This window comes from Aspergillus candidus (assembly GCF_002847045.1).
Source record: "Aspergillus candidus strain CBS 102.13 unplaced genomic scaffold BDW47scaffold_90, whole genome shotgun sequence".
NCBI classification, from domain to species: Eukaryota; Fungi; Ascomycota; class Eurotiomycetes; order Eurotiales; family Aspergillaceae; genus Aspergillus; species Aspergillus candidus.
In genome coordinates this window covers 1-19,525 of record NW_020194095.1, presented here as the reverse complement: position 1 = coordinate 19,525, position 19,525 = coordinate 1, and the positions used below count along the sequence as shown (strand labels likewise).

General features: G+C 53.3%; 7 protein-coding genes across 7 annotated transcripts; 4 read left to right on the top strand and 3 right to left on the bottom strand.

Moving 5' to 3' along the window:
- Nucleotides 1-79: 79 nt before the first annotated feature.
- Nucleotides 80-3,632, top strand: BDW47DRAFT_113894 (SacI domain protein). The gene is made up of 3 exons (XM_024814525.1): nucleotides 80-557; nucleotides 660-1,384; nucleotides 1,445-3,632. Exons 1-3 carry the CDS (start codon nucleotides 353-355, stop codon nucleotides 3,368-3,370), a joined length of 2,856 nt encoding a protein of 951 aa, XP_024667485.1. The 5' UTR covers nucleotides 80-352; the 3' UTR covers nucleotides 3,371-3,632.
- A 236-nt stretch (nucleotides 3,633-3,868) lies between these two features.
- Nucleotides 3,869-5,839, bottom strand: BDW47DRAFT_129894 (homeobox domain-containing protein; the record flags this gene model as incomplete). Its single annotated transcript, XM_024817038.1, has 1 exon — nucleotides 3,869-5,839. One exon carries the CDS (start codon nucleotides 5,837-5,839, stop codon nucleotides 3,869-3,871), a length of 1,971 nt encoding a protein of 656 aa, XP_024667484.1.
- Nucleotides 5,840-6,130: 291 nt separating this feature from the next.
- Nucleotides 6,131-8,395, bottom strand: BDW47DRAFT_129893 (putative diaminopropionate ammonia-lyase; the record flags this gene model as incomplete). The annotated part of the gene is made up of 1 exon (XM_024817037.1): nucleotides 6,131-8,395. The coding sequence occupies one exon, from the start codon at nucleotides 8,393-8,395 to the stop codon at nucleotides 6,131-6,133; it is 2,265 nt and encodes a 754-aa protein (XP_024667483.1).
- Nucleotides 8,396-8,723: 328 nt separating this feature from the next.
- Nucleotides 8,724-10,348, top strand: BDW47DRAFT_135167 (M20 family metallo-hydrolase; the record flags this gene model as incomplete). Its single annotated transcript, XM_024818267.1, has 4 exons — nucleotides 8,724-8,890; nucleotides 8,942-9,259; nucleotides 9,343-10,170; nucleotides 10,237-10,348. 4 exons carry the CDS (start codon nucleotides 8,724-8,726, stop codon nucleotides 10,304-10,306), a joined length of 1,383 nt encoding a protein of 460 aa, XP_024667482.1. The 3' UTR covers nucleotides 10,307-10,348.
- A 99-nt stretch (nucleotides 10,349-10,447) lies between these two features.
- BDW47DRAFT_113889 (sterol desaturase family protein) lies at nucleotides 10,448-11,925 on the bottom strand. The gene is made up of 3 exons (XM_024814524.1): nucleotides 11,558-11,925; nucleotides 10,978-11,483; nucleotides 10,448-10,886 (listed from the first exon to the last, which is right to left on the bottom strand). Exons 1-3 carry the CDS (start codon nucleotides 11,797-11,799, stop codon nucleotides 10,603-10,605), a joined length of 1,032 nt encoding a protein of 343 aa, XP_024667481.1. The 5' UTR covers nucleotides 11,800-11,925; the 3' UTR covers nucleotides 10,448-10,602.
- A 1,690-nt stretch (nucleotides 11,926-13,615) lies between these two features.
- Nucleotides 13,616-17,030, top strand: BDW47DRAFT_94868 (putative importin beta-2 subunit). Its single transcript, XM_024820282.1, has 3 exons — nucleotides 13,616-13,852; nucleotides 14,082-16,694; nucleotides 16,748-17,030. Exons 1-3 carry the CDS (start codon nucleotides 13,751-13,753, stop codon nucleotides 16,847-16,849), a joined length of 2,817 nt encoding a protein of 938 aa, XP_024667480.1. The 5' UTR covers nucleotides 13,616-13,750; the 3' UTR covers nucleotides 16,850-17,030.
- Nucleotides 16,822-17,168, top strand: BDW47DRAFT_94872 (uncharacterized protein). The gene has a single exon (XM_024820283.1). The coding sequence runs from the start codon at nucleotides 16,907-16,909 to the stop codon at nucleotides 17,123-17,125; it is 219 nt and encodes a 72-aa protein (XP_024667479.1). The 5' UTR covers nucleotides 16,822-16,906; the 3' UTR covers nucleotides 17,126-17,168.
- The last annotated feature ends 2,357 nt before the right edge of the window (nucleotides 17,169-19,525 follow it).

Genomic DNA, 19,525 nt, shown 5'->3' with positions numbered 1-19,525 from the left:
CTCTATCTTCGAATCTCCCTCACGCCAAAACTCCTTGAGAGGGGAAAATGGTGGGGACCACGTGGCGGAGATTGGAGTTGGTGACGATGTCGACCGAGCGGCCCACATGGGGTGGTGGTTTGCAGCCGAGATCAGCTGTCCCGCTCACTCACCGTTGCGATCGTCGTCTGCCACAACTACTCGTACTCTCCCTTAACCCGCCTACCTACCCACCGCGATCCATTCTTGAAATCCAAGCAGGGAGTGATGAAACCCAGCGGACCTCGCAACGTATTTGGAGTACTCGACAGGAAGACGTAACCGACTCTCTCCTCCCACCCCACTCCCCCGCACGAAAATCAATGCCACCACCATGCCCGGCCTGCTACGAAAACTGGTCATCTTCGCAGCGGTAGACGGCCTCATCCTGCAGCCCCCGGTCGCGAACCTGAGAAATTACGGAAACAATGATTCCGCCCTACTCATCGACTACAAGACCGGCCGGGTCTCGTCGCTGCCGGCTTCCGCGTCGGAGTTGAGTGAGCGCGATTCGGGGCTGGAGTCGTATGGTCTTGTTGGTAGGGTTGCCAGTGTTTTTACTTGCTTTGGAATATACTCACTTTGAGCTTGCGGCCACGGCGCTATTATGACTATGCTAAGCAAATACACCCGATGAATAGGCCTCTTGTCCGTCGCGTCGTATTCGTTCCTGATCGCCATCACGCAGCGGCAGCAGGTGGCGCAGATTCAAGGAAAACCGGTTTACGCTGTCACTAATATTGCGGTTATCCCGACGTCGTCGCTGAAAGATGCCTCGCATGCGATTGCCCAAGCGAGGGAGAGTTCCCGGCAGGGGGACGACGACGACGACGAGCAAGACGAGATAGAGTCGGATGGCACGGCGTCGGATTCGGAGACCGATGCGGGGGACACCGATGTTGGCACCGCGCCGTCCTCGCCGGTCCAGACAGAGCACTCTTTGCACAATCGATCGAATAGCATCGCGGAGGACGTGATGGGGAAACGGGTTCCCTTTGGTCGCTTCGCGGCCAACTGGCTGTCGAGGAAGACGCTGGGATTGCCGGGGCTCGGGACGGTCGATCATGATGGCAATGGGTCGATGCTGGATACGAAGGATGCGGATGTACAGGGTAGTCCGACGGGATCTGATACGGAAGAGGCGCTGGCTGCGTCGGGGAGTGAATCGAGTCCTGAGAGGGGAGAGGGCCCGTCGTCTTCGCCGTCGGTTGTGGAGCTGTTGCCCAAGTTGTTGCGCTATACGAAGCTGATCTTTGCGTCGCATAATTTCTTCTTCGCTTATGATTATGATCTTACGAGAAATTATGGAACGAGTGATCTGTCGGCTAAGAGCTTGCTGCCGCCGCATAAGGTTGCTGATGAGTTGGTATGTGTGAGGGTGTTGACCACGGGTTTGATGTCGTTCGCTAATGGTGGATTATTGCAGTATTTTTGGAATCGGCATCTCATGGCGCCTTTTATCGGAGCGGGCGCTCATAGTTACGTGCTACCGCTTATGCAGGGGTTTGTCGGCCAGCGCGAATTCACCGTCGCTGGTGCTGGACGCCCGTCTACTGAGGCATCTGATTCGGCTAGGCCGGAGGGCCAGATGCTGGGCGAGACATCTGCGGCAGAGGCCATGGAGGCCGCTGCGAACAAGCGGGACTTCCTGCTCACGTTGATCTCACGACGGTCGGTCAAGCGTCCCGGACTGCGCTATCTCAGACGCGGGGTCGACGATGATGGAAACACCGCCAACACCGTGGAGACGGAGCAGATCCTTTCGGTTCCCGACTGGGATCCTGCGCACCGGGTATACTCCTATCTCCAGATCCGCGGGTCCATTCCACTGTACTTTTCTCAGTCGCCGTATGCGCTCAAGCCGGTTCCTATACTCCATCACTCGACCGAGACGAACGAATTGGCGTTTGAGAAGCATTTCCGGAGCCTCAGCCGGAGGTACGGGAAGGTCCAGGCCGTGTCCCTCATCGACAAGCTGGCTGGAGAGTTGAAGCTAGGCAATGAGTTTGACAAGTACACCAAGTCTCTCAACGAGGCCGGGGGGATCGAGGGCAAGCCACTGGGCCTGGAGTGGTTCGACTTCCATAGCGAATGCCGGGGAATGAAATTCGAGAACGTGAGTCGACTCGTCGACCGTCTGAAGCCCACGCTCGAGGAGTACGGCGACACGATGGTCCAGAGCAACACAGTCCTCCGGACCCAAGCCGGCATCATCCGGACCAACTGCATGGACTGCCTCGACCGCACCGGCGTGGCGCAATGCGCCTTTGCCCAATGGGCACTGGAGCGAGAACTGCAATCCGAAGGCATCGATCTCGACCTGGCCAGCGACTCCTCCACGCAGTGGTTCAACACCCTCTGGGCCGACAACGGCGACGCCATCTCCAAGCAGTACTCCTCAACGGCGGCCCTCAAAGGCGACTACACGCGGACCCGAAAGCGCGACTACCGCGGGGCGCTGAACGACTTCGGCCTCACGCTCACCCGGTACTTCAACAACATCGTCAACGACTACTTCTCGCAAGCCTGCATCGACTACCTCCTCGGCAACGTCTCCACCCAAGTCTTCCAAGAATTCGCCACAGAGCTCCAAACCGCCGACCCAGGCATCTCTGTCCAAAAGCTCCGCCAGAACGCCATCGACACAAGCTGCCGCATCGTAATCAGCGACCCGTCCGAAGAATTCCTCGGCGGCTGGACAATGCTCACCCCGCGCGAGCCCAACACCCTCCGTACCCTCCCCTTCGAAGAATCCGTCCTCCTCCTCACAGACGCCGCCGTCTACAACTGCCGCTTCGACTGGGACACCGACAAAGTGATGTCCTCCGAGCGGGTCTCCCTGCGCTCCATCTCGCGCATCAGCCACGGCACATACATCACCTCCACACTGACAACCGCACAGACCGCCGAGCGCCACAACGTCGGCCTCGTCATCGAGTACCGCGAAGGCGACTCGCACGACCTCCGCGTCAACACCCGCTCCCTTCACAGCAGCGTCGACACCACAGCCCTCGACAAGAACAGCGCGGCCCACTCCTCCGAATGGCCCGTCTCCTCCTGGTTCAAGGGCCTGCGCGCGCCGACCGCCCGGATCATGGCCTTCAAGGCGCTCCCTGTTTCGAATTCTGTAACCCAGACGAAGAACCCGGGGAGTCCGGCGGTGAGTGAGGGCGATTGGGTCAGGTCGATTTGCGAGGAGATTCAGCGGGCGATTGTGGCCAGCCCGGACACGGAAGGCCCTGATCAACTTGTTGTTGAGAAGGGAGAGATTATCTCGTTGGAGGATGCGAGGAAGAGAACGGGCATCTTGGAGACGCTTGTGCATGATGTGAAGAAGTTGGTGTGGGCTTGACCTGTTTCTCTCTCCCCCGACGGGTTTATTGCTTTCCCTGTGCGACTGTTTTCAGGTCGACTTTCTTCGGTTGACTGTTTCTTCCCAGTTTATGTCTTCTCGCAGTTGTGGATTGCATATTTTGCACATATTTTGCACATTTATATTCATAGTTATGACTATCATTGTGGATGCGTTAGTTGGTGCAGAGGTTTGCTTGGTTGTGCATATGAGTTTGATGATTTATGATAGTTAGTTGATAGTTGATATTCTAGTCTCTGGCGAGAGATAGTGTTAATAGTGTTAATAGTATCAAGTATATCTTTTAACATGGTGCATGGTGAATTGACTTGATGTTTCTATAGACACATCTATAGTCCCTCATCTCACACTATTATCATATCACATCACATCAGATCCTCACATCATTATCATTATCATATCCTCACACCATTATCATCACCATCATCATAATCTAGTAAACGTGGTATATCCAAACCTCTACCAAACACACCCTAATCAACCAAAACCAACACCACCACCACCAGCACCAACTACCCGTTCCCCCCGAGGCACAACCCCCCTCAACCCCCCCAAAACCACAGGATCCAACCCCACCCCAACACCCCCCACCCACCCGCCCATCCTGCACCCCTCCCTAAAATGCCCCGCCAAATGATCCGCCCTCTCCGCCCAGCTCTGCAAATCCATCCCACAAAACCCACACACGCTGCAGATGTCGGGGCGCGCGCGGCGCCACTCGTCTAGGGAGAACGGAAGCGGTTGCGGTTTTGTGCAGGAGTGGTATTTGCGGAGGTGTTGCGCGAGGTGGTCTCTTCTGGTGAAGGTGCGTTCGTGGACGGGGCGGGAGGCGCAGGTTTGGAATTCGTGGGTGGGGAAGTGGGTGGGTGGGGGGGAGGAGAGGGGGCAGAAGGGGCATTCTTGTTCGTTTGGGTTCGGGTTGTGGGTGGTGTGGTTGTTCTTAGGGTTGAAGGAAGATGATGGGGAGGGATTGGCATCGGGTTTTGTATCGGGGTTGAAGGAGGGAAAAGGAGGGAGGAGTTGGTTTAGATCTGGGGTGCATATCCAGGTTGTTATGGGGGGCAGGTGGATGGTGGTTTCGTGGCGGGTCCAGTCGCTTTTCTTTTTGAAGGATTTGGGACAGAAGGTGCATTCGAATTGGTGGTGGCTTGTTTTGGCCGTTGGTGATGAGGACGATATTGGGCGGCCGCGTTGGCGGTGTCTGTTGGAGGAGGAGGACCATGGGGAGTCTCTATGTGCAGGTGAGGAGCCATGGCTCCATGCGGAGGAGACGCTGCTGGAAGAGGTCTCAGAGTGGTGACTTCCCAGTCCACTACCAGAGAGAGAGGAGTCAAAGCACGAGGACATCTCGTCAAAGTTCAGAAACGCATCCGCAAAAGATTCATCTGTCTGCGCAGACGCCGAAGACGCAGCCGATCCCGCAGGTCCCGATGAAGCCGCTAGGGCATCTCTAATAATAGACTCCGGCACAGCCTCATCATCCGGCGGCGAAGCCTCCCACCGCTCGAGCGGAGTCATAGACGTCCAGCGGCCGACGACAGGCTGCGGCATGGGAGACCCAGCGCGGGTAACCCGGGGGGTGATAGCAGACTGGACCTTGAGGCGCTGGCGACGGCGCGCGTTAGCGAACCAGGTGGAGACGCGTTTGGCAGTGAAGCCTGTTTCGCGCGCGAGGTGCGCCTTTTGCTCGTCGGTTGGGTAGGGGTGTTCTTGATTTTGGGAGAACCAGGCGCGGAGGACGCGGGCGCCTTTGCGGATGAAGTGCTTGGAGTCTGTCGGGGCTGACTCATTTTCATTCTGGCTGGCCGAGACGCCTGGAGTGATAGGGATGCTCGTGATTGTCGGTTGTGGTGCTAAGCTATCACCACCCTCTTCGGTGACCCCGTGCAGGTGCCCTAGGACCGGCACCTCTGTCTCAAACCGAGACGGTTGGCGCTTTTCGCCGAGGGCGAGGCTGCATTCGCGGAAGAGCGCCGCGCAGCTGGAGCATGATGTGATGGGGTTGGGGTTAGCCGATGTCGTGCGTAAGATCAAGCACTGCAGTTTGTGTCTGCGACAGTAACTGCATGGGTGGGGAGGAGAGTAAGCGCCGTCGAGCCATTGGGAGACGTCGGAGAACCCACGACTAGGATGGCGTAGATTGACGGTCGTAGTAGGATTGGCGGGTGGGATGAACTCGTTGTTGGGTTCTTGTGTTGTGAAGCCACCACCTTGATTGGGAGGTGAGAACACGGTGTTAGGGTCCAGAGTGTTGCTCTCTGCAAAGTCCCATTGCAGTTCAGACTGATTTGTAGACGAGTAGTATGTATCGTGGGTGAACAAGTCCCAGTCGAAAAATGGACACTCTTCTTCTGTCGCCACTGTATTTCTCTCGTCGTCGGGTCCGACAGAGAAGGCTGTACCTTGTCCAGACAGAGCCAAAGGGTCCAGTCCCATACGATCGACCATCTCGGATACACCGCGTTCTGTCGAGGGGAAGTGATGAGTCGTTGAGATAGATTTGATAGATATGCGTCGTTGATAAGAAGAGGCGCGGCTGACTCAGCGAGCAAAAGTGGGCAGTCTAGCCGGTTATAGTCTAGTATATTCTCTATCTATATCTACAGCGCATCTTCTACTTCTTCATTTCTACTTGTTCTACTTCTTGCTCAATATCATGCTGAAATAACTTGATGATGTCTATCTTTCTCTATTTATTACCAGTATATGGATATGTACAACGATCTGGCACATGTTCTATTAGCCGCAAAACTCACGGATGAGCTTCTCAAAAACAAGCTGCAGCTTCTGCAAGCTCTCAACCTCCACCCACTCCTCCTTTCCATGTAACCCATGTCCCTTGGGACCATATACGACGGACGGAATCCCCTCACGACTGAGCAGCGCAGCATCGCACCAGAAAGCCGCAGCAGACGGTGTCGACCGACGTCCAAAAACAGTAGTTTCGCAAGCCCCAACCATCTCAACAAACGGATGGTCCGTGGGCAGCTTTTGGGTCGGACGGGCCATCGTAATGCGGGGTGCTGCGTACCGGAACTGTGAGTTTTCCTGGACAATGTCTTCCAACATCGAGTTGAGGTCCGACAGAATGGACTCTTCCGTTTGCACAGTGACAGTCCGGAACTCAACTGTCACGGTGCACTTGGCTGGGTAGGACGATGGCTCCTCGCCGCCTTGGATCAGGCCGCAGTGTAGGGATGCAGCGCCCAGCGTGTCGTCGACGGGGAGCGAACGCTGATACTGCTCCAGGGCCCGGAGGAACCACCCGGCTAAGAGAATGGCGTCCTTTCCGTTGGCCGGGTCGGACCCGTGAGCGGCAACGCCGAGGATGTCGATCTCAACCCATATGAACCCCTTGTGTGTGGTCATGAGCGTCTCCATGGTCGGCTCGGGGATCACGGCGGCGTCTGCCCGCCACCCCGCAGCGAGTACATCCCGTGTGCCTTGAGAAGCGTCTTCCTCGTCGGAAACCGCCGTCACGATGATGTCGCCACGGGGAAGGTTTCCGCTGGCCTTGACCGAGGCCAGGGAAGCTAGAGCTGCTGCTAGTCCGCCTTTCATGTCGAGAGAGCCACGGCCCAGAACCACCTGTCGACCGTCACGTTCGCCGAGTGACCCGGCCAGGGCATCTTTCTCGTAGCTGGAAAGGCTGACCGTGTCAACGTGGCCATTGAACATTAGCGAACGGCCCTCGCCAGTGCCGCGCATGACACCCACAATGGACGGTCGGCCAGGGACGGTTTCAATCCGGTGATGTTCAATGCCGCGGTGGGCGAACCACCCAGCTAGGTAGTCCACGATTTGGTCTTCCCCAATACCGTCGGTCACGGATAGAGATGGATTGGAGGAATTGACGGTGGTGAGAACCTGCGTCAGACCAACCGAGTCCTCGACAGTAACGTCCAATGGAGTTGGATAGGGCCGTGGTCCTTCCGTACTAAGCAAGACGACAACGGCATCCGAGCCTAGGAAACTTGTCTCGCTCGTAGCAGCAAGGCGTCGTAGTGCAGCAAGCGACGCAGCACCGCACGGTCCAGCCGCCACGGATTGCGTCGCGAGATACTGAATCGCGCCGTGAGTCTCCTGGCACGAGACCGTCACACACGAGTCGACGAATCGCTGAAGATCAGGCCACGCAGTAGCGGAAACCGTCCCGCAGTTCATGCCATCCATGATCGTTGACGAAGAGTCGACGCTCACTGATTTTCCGATCGTCAAACTGGAGTGTAAGCAGGCCGCCGTATCCGGCTCGACGGCCACCATCGTCGCCGGCGAGTCCCGAGACTTGCAGTACTTTGCGACAGCATGAGCAAGGCTGCCCACCCCAACTGGGGACACCATCACGCTGCACTTCAAGCCCTTCTCCGTCAACTGCTCTTCCACCTCTGCCATCATCGTCGAGTATCCCTCCACGATCCACGACGGGACTTCTTCGTATCCCGCGAACGCGGTATCCTGAACGAGGAGTCCCCCGTCCATAGCCTTGACAGCATCTGCAGCCTCCTGCACCGCCTGATCATATCCGCTCCGGACCACGATAATATTGGCACCCTCCCTAGCAATGAGTCCGCGCGTAGTCTCGTCCATCGCTTGAGGTACATAGATACGCGCCCCGAGACCCAGCAATCTCGCCATGAACGCAACAGCGCGACCATGATTACCGTCCGTCGCAGCGACCAACGTTAGCGGAGTGCCCTTCAAACGCTCCGCCAACTCATCCAAACTAATAGTAGGCGACTGGCCTAAATGCGCCACGATAGCCCTATAACACCCCCACGACGCACCCAGCACCTTGAAAGCTGGGAGTCCAAACCGGTCACTCTCATCTTTAACAAACACAGCACGAACGCCAATTTGCGCTGCCAGCTCTGGTAAAGACGTTAAGCGCGTGGGTTTATACCTAGGAAGCGACTGATGGAATGCCTTGAGCGACGCTGTTTGGGGTTCTGCGCAGCGCGCTGTCGCGGCGGCGGGATTGAAGTATACGGGTCGTCGGGAGGACATGGTGGACGATGTGGATTAAACGTAATTATCACAAGACATGCATGTAATATTGGGAATGCGTGAGGATGAGAAGGTGCTTTTCCTGAGTGGAGGGTCGATTTATTGATCGCTGTATATAGAACATTCCCCGCGCGCCTTCCCGCGACATCGTGGGTCTTGCAGGATGTTTTTTGCGCGCCTTCTCGAAATCATCTCCGCCACCAGTTTCTATGACAGGATAATCATCCACAGTTACACATATCTTATACTATAACCCAATTCTTTCTATTCCTGTTCTCTAAGGTTCAAGTGCGTCAGGACATTAAAACTTATAAAACAGCCAGCCATCATGGCCTCCACCAAATTCATCCCCAAACGGGCCCTCCTCTCCAACCCATCCAGAACCCTATCAACCACATCCAACCCCCCATCCGGCCTAAAAATCAACTCCTCCCGACTCTGGGAAAGCATCCACCAAACATGCAACCAATGGGGCGCTGCCCATCGCTACGGACCGTAAGCCTGTCTCTCCATCCCCCCATTTCAATAGATCCTAACACGCCCCAGCCACCCCGAAGAAACAGGCATGGCGCGCCTAACACTAACAGACGACGACGCGCACGCGCGGCGCTGGCTCGCCGACGAGGTCCACAAACTGGGCTGCTCGCTGCAAGTCGACCAGATGGGCAACATGTTCGCGCGCCAGGCGGGCTCGCTGCGCTCGTCTGCGCCTATGATCGCCATGGGCAGCCATCTGGACACGCAGCCGCGGGGCGGGCGGTATGATGGCGTGCTGGGTGTGATGGCTGCGTTGGAGGTGTTGCGCACGATGAAGGAGAGTGGGTTTCGGACGGGGTTTGATGTCGGGTTGGTTAATTGGACTAAGTATGTCCCTTATTCCTTGACCCTGGCTCTTTTGCTTGCTGCATGCGCACACCCGGGGGAAGTTAGGTACTGACAGTATAAAGCGAGGAAGGCGCGCGCTTCCCCAAATCAATGTGTTCCTCCGGCGTCTGGGCAGGCGCCATCCCCATCGAGCAAGCCTGGGACCTGCGCGATATCCAAAACCCGAAGGTGACGCTGCGCTCCGAACTCGAGCGCCACGGCTACCTCGGTGAACTGGCGTGCTCGAGCGATCCAGCGACGGGGTACCCGCTAGGCGCGCACTTCGAGCTACACATCGAGCAGGGCCCGATCCTGCAAGAAACAGGGCGCTCCATCGGCGTCGTGCAAGGCGCGCAGGGCTACAGATGGTTGAAGTTCACCGTGCACGGACGAGACGCGCACACAGGCACGACGCCGCTCAGCGCGCGCAAGGACCCGCTTCTCGCGGCCGCGAGGATGATCGCGGCATCGAACGATATCGCGCAGGCGCACGGCGCGTTGGCGTCGACGGGCGTTCTGCAGATCCCGTCGAATGCGTCTACTAACACTGTGGCGTCGGAGACGACCTTCACGCTGGATATCCGCCATCCCGAGGACAGCGTGGTGCACGCGGTGCAAGACGCGTGTCTGTCGGCTTTTGGGCGCATCGCGGCGCAAGATGGAAAGGGAGTCACCTTCGACTGGACGCTCGATACAGACTCGCCCGCTGCGAAGTTCGACGAGGGGTGCATCGGCGCTGTGCGTGATGCGGCTGAGGGGCTTGTTGGTGCTGATGGCTGGCTGGACATTACTAGTGGGGCGGGTCATGATAGTGTCTATACGAGTAAGCATTGTCCGACGACGATGATTTTTGTGCCGTGTCGGGATGGGGTTAGCCATCATCCGGAGGAGTATTGTCGGGCTGAGGATTGGTAAGTTGAGCTTCCTGGGTTGTTTGAATTTGAGGAATGGTGGGGTTGCTAATGGTTTTTGTGCAGTGCTATCGGTACGCAGGCTTTGTTGGAGGCGGTCGTTAGGTATGACCGGTCTATGGTGGAGAAGTCTTGATTTGTTGGGTTAGCAGTCATATCAGGCTTGACTAGCATGCTGGTTCATATTTGGGGTAGGGACTGGGATGATTTGAAGGTTGGTATGGGATTAGCGAATATTACCAATTGACGATTCGTATTAAGAGGCGTAGATAAAAGGTGCATATTCTTTACTAATGTGTTCCATTCTTCGAAAGAAAGTTGATGAAATAACTCAATATACAAATATTAATTAGAAATACCTACAGCCCACATATAAGAACACACATCGAGAAAAAAAAGCCATCATGCCCAACCAAACCCAGATTGTAAAAACTACCGCACCTTCTTAGGCTCCTCGGCTACCTCATAACACCGCTCATCAGTCCCCTCGACCTCCTTGACAAGCCTATTCATCTCCTTAACCTGCTTGTCGATCTCGGACTGCGTCATGCGCGTCTCGCGGTTGAAAAGCGCGGCGTCGGGCTTGCGGTAGCTGCCTCCCAGACGATCCCACAGGGTGGTATACTGGCCGTAGTTGTAGTTGAAGTAGTAGTGGTGGATGGTGTGGCAGGCGGAGCCGTTGACTACGGGGGAGTTCATGGCGTATTCGCCGTCGTCTAATTGATCTCTGTTAGAGAGGCGTCTGCGCAACTGGGGAAGAAAAACAAGAAAAAAGGGGGGAGAGGAAAAGAGTAGGGGAGAACATACGAATCATAACGGTCCAAATCGTAACAAACATGAACAGCGCAAGATAGGCCCACTTCTGCAGCGGAAAGAGAAACGGATAAACATGGTAAGACACACTCTGCGCCCACCCGTCCAGCGGATGAAAGGCGTAACTCGCGAACGGCGTCGAGATAATCCACTTATGGTGCGGCTTGTGCAGGTTCTTATACACCCAAGGGTGGTGCAGCCCGCGGTGGATCCAGTAGATGCCGAAATCGGTGAAGAGGATGAAGAGCGGGAACTGGAGGACTGTGTAGAGGGGGAAGGGGGCGTCTGTGGAGAAGTCGTAGAGCTTGGTGTAGTCGCGTACCTCGGCGACGAAGAAGGGCGCTGTCAGTAAGGCCATTACTGGGATTGCGCTGTACGCTTGTTGCTTTTCGAGCTGGATTTGGTTGCGCAGGAACTTGGGGTGCTTCATGGAGCGTTTGTCGAAGACGAGGTGGAAGGAGATTGTTGCTGTTAGGTAGTAGAGGATGAGGGCGAAGAGCCTGGTGTAGTTGGTTTAGTCTCTCTTCTTCTTAATTATCATGTTCGTCCTCTTCTTAGAAAACGGAATGCATACCATGAGACGGCGAAGAGACTGAGGAATTGGCGGACAAGATGGTCTCTAGGCAAGAGACTTTCCGTCGCCCATTTTGACGGTTCCAGGGGCATGTAGCGATTGACTCGCTCGTTCAACGAGTTAGGAATCTCAGTGCCATTCATGGGAGTCCATTGGAACTGGTCTGTCGACTTGGGGAGGATCGTGGCGTAGAACCGGTCGAGTAGGAAAGTATCGAGGACATCAAGGAGGACGTCCATCATGAACACAATTGACGCCTATGCGGTGGGCTGTCAAGACTAGACTGGTAGCACAATCGGAGACATTTCGTGATATTTCTCTATATATAGGATATAGTACATCCGACACGTGAGGTCGGAAGGGTCAAGTTCCGTCAATGGCGAGACATGGGGAAAGATGGCTTTAGTAACGGGTGCCCTTGCAGTGGAATCGGCCCACCGTTCTGTATGACGGTACACTTATATATCACAGTGACTAATCTGCTAGTCCCATAGTAAACTAGAAGCAGACTGTTTCTCCTATTCTTGAAGCTATGGCGCCACTTATTCTAGGCTCCTATGTTTATAGGGAATTTGGTGGGTATTTGGACGGTCCAGGCCATTGACCGGAGTATGTACGGAGGATGATCATACCTGGTTATTCAGGCGAATATGGTCTGCCTACTTGAGATATTGATTCACCTTGATCTTTTTATCTGCCCATTGTATCGTGCATAGTCACGAGACATCTTGATCAATAGTTGAGTTTTAACCTTGTACTATTGGTCTTACAACAACTTATATAATGCAATATGTATCTAGGAATCGCCCTATCCAATACCTTAAATCTGCTTCAGAGTTCATCGATAGTCTCCATGACAGCTGTTTGGCTAGCCATAGTTTGGCATTTTGGAAGGTCATCCAAGCCTAAATGAACCTGGATTGAACTTGATAAGTGGAAAGGGATGCCATGCAAGGACAATACGAGCTGCCTGAGTCCACAGACAGTTGTGAACAATAGCCACTCTATCTATAAACTCTTATATGTTGTAAATCAAACAACAGCTGCTCTATAGTTAGAGAAACTTTGTAGTTTAAACAATATAATCAATCCCCACATGATTTGGATGCTCTTAGACATTGAGACCTTTCGTCTATATCCAGCCACTAAAATAGTGTTCAACAAACAGAATCTAGTATCCTGTTCTATACAGTCAAGCAATCAAAGCAAGTACAAAGATTGCACTGTTATCAAACCAACATCAATCAAGGATGGTTGCCAATTGTGTCGATCCATGATGGTATACAGAATACTATAGTTACATCACCATTGCCCCATAATCCGCGTAATTAAGGTAATATCGATACAAAACATACATCCCCGCCATAGCGATGTCTGTTACTAAATTACTACTCTGACTGAATCTTACGATACCACCTCCGTTGAACCCAACTTTCCCCGCCAAATGAGAACCCCTCCGTGTCTCCTTCTATACATTGTCTGAACCAACTGACACAAACAATGGGTCCTATGGGCTCATTCAAGCGGAGTGGTTGTCATGACAGACACATATCGTCCGAGGACACTATACCAAAACCAGATGGATGATCCAGTAGCGTTCAACCCTGAGTGGACAGGAACCGTCCATCCAACCAACCATAAAACTTTCATTATCTGGGATATGTGATGGTTCTGTCACAGCTGGTATTCAATCTTTGACCGTAATGTATGCCCCTCTATGCTCCTCCACTATGAACACTTCTTTGTCGTGTCCTTGCGATTGAAATTCCGATACCCGACAATGATCCCAATGTCAGATTTGGTCAGATAGTTTCTTGTGGCTGACATATAGATTTCCCTCCATGTGTACGGCGTAAGAAAATTCTGAGGGAGGTGGGTGTGGAACAGACGATAACCTATGATAGTGGAAATGCAAGGACGGCGGGGTTATCAAGACCTAGATTACCGCCAGAATTACCGTATTTCTCTTAGAAAAGGATGACCATACATACCTTACACTTACAACCCACCTCCCTCTTTCTCTCTCCCTCACTCTCTCACACTAACCGCACTTCCCTCCTCTCCTCTCTCTCTCTCTCCCCACCACCATCTCCTCCTCTTACTTTTCCTCTACTCTAATCCCGTCATTTCTCCTCGCCCTCCCTCTCTCCCCTCCTCCCCCCCCTCCTCCTCTCCTGCCTTTCCACCTTCATCATGGAGTGGCAACCTCAGGATGAGCCATTGAGGCAGCTTTCGGGCTGTCTCAAAGATTCTTTAAACGCTTATAATCGCACAGCCCAAAAGCAGGCTGAACAGGTCAGTTTCACTCCTCTTTCTCTTCTTTTTCCTTCTATATTTTCCTTTTCCCTTTCCCCTACTCTATCTCGCTTTACCTTGATATATGGTTTTCTTCTGCCCAGTTGACCACGCTCTATCCCCTCCCCCCCCACCATGTTACTATTTGACGATCAACTGCAATTCTTCCCCCTCCAGTATTAGAGAATAATATTTGGAAAAGCCGACTGACGTTGATGATCTCCATTAGATGCTAGTACAAGCAACCTCGTCACCGGATTATGTGAACTACCTTACGTATTTGTTTTCCACCCCGCAGGTCCCTCCTGCGGTGTCCATGGACGGCGAGACCTACAACTATGTGCGGTTCGCAGCCGCGATGAACCTGAAGACCAAGATTCACTTAGCATACAACACTATTCCCCAGCCGAGTTTGTCCTACATCCAGTCGGCCACCTTTATTGGTCTCCGCGACGCAAACAACCAGGTCCGCAACTCCGCGGGCAGCATTATTACCGAATTGGTTTCACAGGCGGGCTTGTTGGCTTGGCCCGAAGTCCTCCACCAACTCCTCTCTCTCGTGGATAATAGCTCTCAGGATGTCCCCGTCATGGTGCAGGAAGCCGCCATGTCCGCGCTGGCCAAGGTCTGCGAGGACAACCGTCGCATCCTGGATCGGGACTACCAGGGCCAATGTCCCCTGGACGTGATCATCCCGAAGCTCCTGGAATTCACCTCGAGCCCCAGTTCCAAGGTCCGATCCTTGGCGCTGAGCACCATCCACGTTTTCCTGCCCCACCGCCCCAAAGCCCTGATCGCCTCGATGGATTTGTTTCTTTCGCAGCTGTTCCAACTCGCCAACGACCAAAGTACCGATGTGCGACGCGAGGCCTGCCAGACCTTTGCGCAGCTCGTGGACTTTGCGCCCGAGAAACTGATTCCTCACATGGAGGGTCTGGTCAACTATATCATCATGCAGCAACAGAACCAGGAAGATCCCGAGCTGGCTCTGGATGCCGCAGAGTTCTGGCTCGTGGCCGGTGAACAGGCGAAGCTGCAGCAACCGCTGGCCCCCCACATGTCGAAGATCGTGCCGGTGCTCCTGCAGAATATGGTCTATGATGAGGACGAAGCCATCCGCCTGACGAACGAGGGCGACGACGCCGACGAGGAAGACCGTGTGGAAGATCTCAAACCGCAGTTCGCCAAGTCGAAGGGCGCCCGCATGGATGGGTCGAAGACGGAGGCGCAGGCCAACGGCAATGCGCCGCCCGCCGCGGAGGACGAGGATGATGAGTTGAGTGAAGGCGAGATCGAAGATTCCGAGTTCGGGGACGACCCCGAGGGCGAGTGGACTTTGCGGAAATGTTCCGCGGCCGCCTTGGACATCTTCGCCAACGTCTACCACCAGCCCATCTTCGAAGTCATTCTGCCCTACTTGAAGGAGACCATTCGCCACGAGCAGTGGCCCCAGCGCGAAGCCGCTGTCCTCACCCTAGGTGCCGTGGCCGACGGATGCATGGATGCCGTCACCCCCCACCTGCCGGAGTTGGTCCCGTACCTGATTTCCTTGCTGAACGACTCGCAACCCGTCGTCCGACAGATCACCTGCTGGTGCCTGGGTCGGTACTCCGAGTGGGCCTCGCACCTGGCGGACCCCTCCGAGCGAGCCCGTTTCTTCGAGCCCATGATGGAGGGCATCTTGCACCGCATGTTGGACAACAACAAGAAGGTACAGGAGGCGGCCGCCTCGGCCTTTGCCAGTCTGGAGGAGAAGTCCGATGCGAACCTGATCCCGTACTGCGAGCCGATCCTTCGCCAGTTCGTCCAGTGCTTCGGAAAATACAAGGATCGCAACATGTACATTCTGTACGACTGCGTGCAGACTCTGGCGGAGTGTGTCATGGCAGAACTGGCCAAGCCCCACCTGGTGGAAATCCTCATGCCCGCTCTCATTGATCGGTACAACATGGTGTCGGATCAGTCCCGGGAGCTCTTCCCTCTGCTGGAGTGCTTGGGGTACGTCGCTGCCGCCTACGGCGATGCCTTTTCGCCCTTCGCGGCCCCTCTCTTCCAGCGGTGCACCAAGATCATCTACGAGAATCTCCAGGGTTATATGGCTTCGGTGAACAACCAGGCGATCGATGAACCTGACAAGGACTTCCTCGTCACGAGCTTGGACTTGCTGAGTGCGATCATCCAAGCCATCGATCCGCGCAAGAGTGGCGAGCTGGTGAACGGCTCGCAGCCCCGGTTCTTTGATCTTCTCTGCTTCTGCATGGAGGACCCCAACTACGAGGTTCGCCAGTCATCATACGCCTTGCTGGGTGACTGCGCCATCAGCATCTTCCCCCAACTCGAACAGTTCATCCCCAACGTGGTTCCTATCTTGATCAAGCAGCTCGATCTTGACTTGATCCGGGACGATGATCGCCACACGGGATTCAGTGTCCTCAACAATGCCTGCTGGTCCTGCGGAGAGATTGCCGTCAACGAGAAGGCAGCCTTGTCGCCGTACGTGGAGAAGCTGTACCAGGGCTTGCTCGCTATCCTCAACAACGAGGAGATCATTGACTCGGTGATCGAGAACGCTGCCATGGCACTGGGCCGACTTGGGATCTGTTGCTCGGATCAGCTCGCTCCGCATCTGGGCGAGTATGCCGGGGTGTTCCTGAAGTCGATGAGTCGGATTGACTTCACGCGGGAAAAGGCGTCTGCCTTCTTGGGCTTCAACCAGGTCGTCATGAAGAACCCGCAGGCCATGGAGGCATGCTTGGTCCAGTACTTCCAGGCCATCGCATCCTTCCCGGCTAAGACGATCAGTCAAGAGGACTACCGTGACATCCAGAGCTCTTTCCAGCAGGTAAGCGTCCAATGTGCGAAGTGGCGGGTTTTCCGGTACTAACTGCTGCATAGGTCCTGCAAGGCTACAAAAATATGATACCCGATTTTGATTCCTTCCTCTCGCAACTTCCGGCCCATGTTGCGCAGAAGCTTCGTTCTGTATACCAGGTTTAGATCTATATGCGGCATTTGTGATTTCAACCTTTCTTTTTCGTCCCTTGGGGATATATCATGGCGAAAGGCGTAATCAAAATTGCATTATGCATGTGGTCTTTCTCTTTTTCTCTTTCTCTTTCTCCTTTTCTCTCTTTCCCTCTTTCCCCCGTTCTCTCCTTCTTCTCTTTCTATTCCGGACCAGACCTATGTGCTGGAGGAACTGCCGATATCGACCCCTTGGACATACGTTTCCTGCTTCTGGCCTGTGGCGTGCTCTTTTTTTTTTCCGTCTAATCTTTGATTGATTGTTTGATCAACACTGAGAGTCGATCGGACGAAGGATGCAACATGTGATGAAAATTCTGTCTTGTTTTCTCTTTTTATGTTCTGTTTTTTTTTTTAAAAGCCCGAAATGTTTCAAGCCTGGGAATCACCTTCAGATCTAAGGAAAATATATACCAGGGAAGAGAAGGAAATGAATGAATGGAATGGAAATGGAACAAATGAAGCGATGCGTAACGGACTACTCTCACGACCATGACCTGACCACCCCCGGGTACCTTACTACCTACTACCTCCTACCTGTATCATTTTCATTATGGGATAGACTAGGTACCTTCTTTACCTTACCTTAGTAGGAACTCCAATTAGATAGATACCAATGTTTATTGTATTCCAACAACCAAAGATCAGCATAGTTATACTGGGATGGACCTGCACCACTTAGCTACCACCCAGGTATCTACACGCTGTATCCATAATGAATGGATTTTCCAATTCCACAACTCCAGCCGCGAAAATATGTTACAGGCTGTAACTCAACCAACCGTACCCACATATACCTACCTACCTACCTATGCTAATTCCAGACCCAGTCTCCACAGTTGGTCATCGTGTAAACCCATCGGAAAGAGGGGGGAAGAGGAACAGGGAGCGCAAAGGAAGGCAATAGGTAGCAAACAGACGGAGATTCAATGATCAAGATGATGATGGACGGTGGTGATGGTGGTAGACATTTCAGCCGCACAAGGCTCGGACTAGTTCTCCCCAAGAGGGTGATGGGCCATGTCTGTCCATGTCATGCGGATGAATGACGGATTGAAATTAGCTTTTTGTTATGTTGATGAGTTGAAACTAGAGGCATCGTCGTCGAGGTCACTTCACTTCCTGGCCCCCTTCACTTTACTCTACTAGCTGGAGATAGACGGGGATGGAAGTTAGGGAATGCACCGAGGGAGGGAAAATGAAATCAAAAATCCAAACGAGATAAAATGACGTAAAAAAAAAAGCTATGAAGAGTAGGATAGTTAGTTCACTTCTCGACAAGAATAGAAACAGAGTCCGTCCTCCGTATACGATGACAGGAATAGCTCTCTGCTTTCTATATCTGTTTCTATATCTATCCATCTATACGTAAATCTCTATCTTGGTATATGCATCTCGCAACATGCCGCCTCTAAAGGAAGGCAGAGACGGGGTAAGCCGCTTTCTTTCTTCTTGATTTCTGCTTGGTAGCTAACTAACTAACTAACTACATGCTACGAAGTAGTTCGCTCCTAACTAGCTAGCGTGATGTGAAAAAGGCGACGAGACGATGAGACGAAGGGAGATGAGAGGAACATCATGTCTTGGCCGTCAAAAACTTTTATATAAAAATATCAAAAAAAAAATAAATATATAAATATTCGGACACCACATCCAGTTAGCCCACCCACCCCGCCCCAGAAACCAAGCAAGCAATCCATTAGCCCATTCCAAAACCGCACTCAACCCAGCTAGTTCGCTCTCCACTCGGAATGACCACATAACTAGCAACTAGCTGCATCTACTAAACCTCCAGGGATCACGCATGCGGTGGTTTTCCCCGAGATTCACTCGCCCCTAGGGACAGGGACAGGACAGGCAGGGACTATCACTAGTATCACGACAGGGCAGGTGTGTGGTCCTGCGACTAGCATCACAGTCTTTACTGTACTAGGTTTAGACGGTAGGGCTAAGTGGGGGTGGTAAGGCTAAGTATAGAAATAAACCTCGGGTTTTTGAGATTGTGGGAAGGATTTTGAGTATCTAGCTTTAGCTTTTTGCTTTCGCTTTTCGTGGTTCGTTCGCCTTTGGGGGCGGGTATTTATAGATTGGGATTGTATGTAACTTGGGTTGGTTAGTGAGTGGGTTACAACTTACTGGGTTAGTTGGTGGGTTGGTTTGGGAATGAGTGGGTGCGATGGTGGGGAAGGGACTGGAGCACAGACGAGGTCTATGCCTGGGTTGTTATTATTATCTTGGGATGGGGGATACTGTTAAGATATGAGGTACCAATGCTATTCTGTATAGTGCTATTGTTACTATACTAGTTGCTACATGATGATCAGGTACACTGGATTATTTGAGTCATCAATGATGTCCTGCTGGAGAGCTAAGATAGATATTTGAGTATATACTATGTAGAAACGACTCGACGACGGTCAATTCAGGTTAGATGCCACCAGGATTCGAGTACCTACAGTAGTATCAACTTTGTAGGTTAGGTTTCCATGTAGCTGGGCAAACCTCGATGGAAATCGTCACAGGGAGTATGCAATGCGGGCTGGGGATAGGAGGAGGGGGGGGGGGGGGGGGGACCAAACTAGTTGAGAGGACGGACCGTTTCATACTAATTTTGTGATAGATGGATGTTTCGATTTGATTTTATTATGT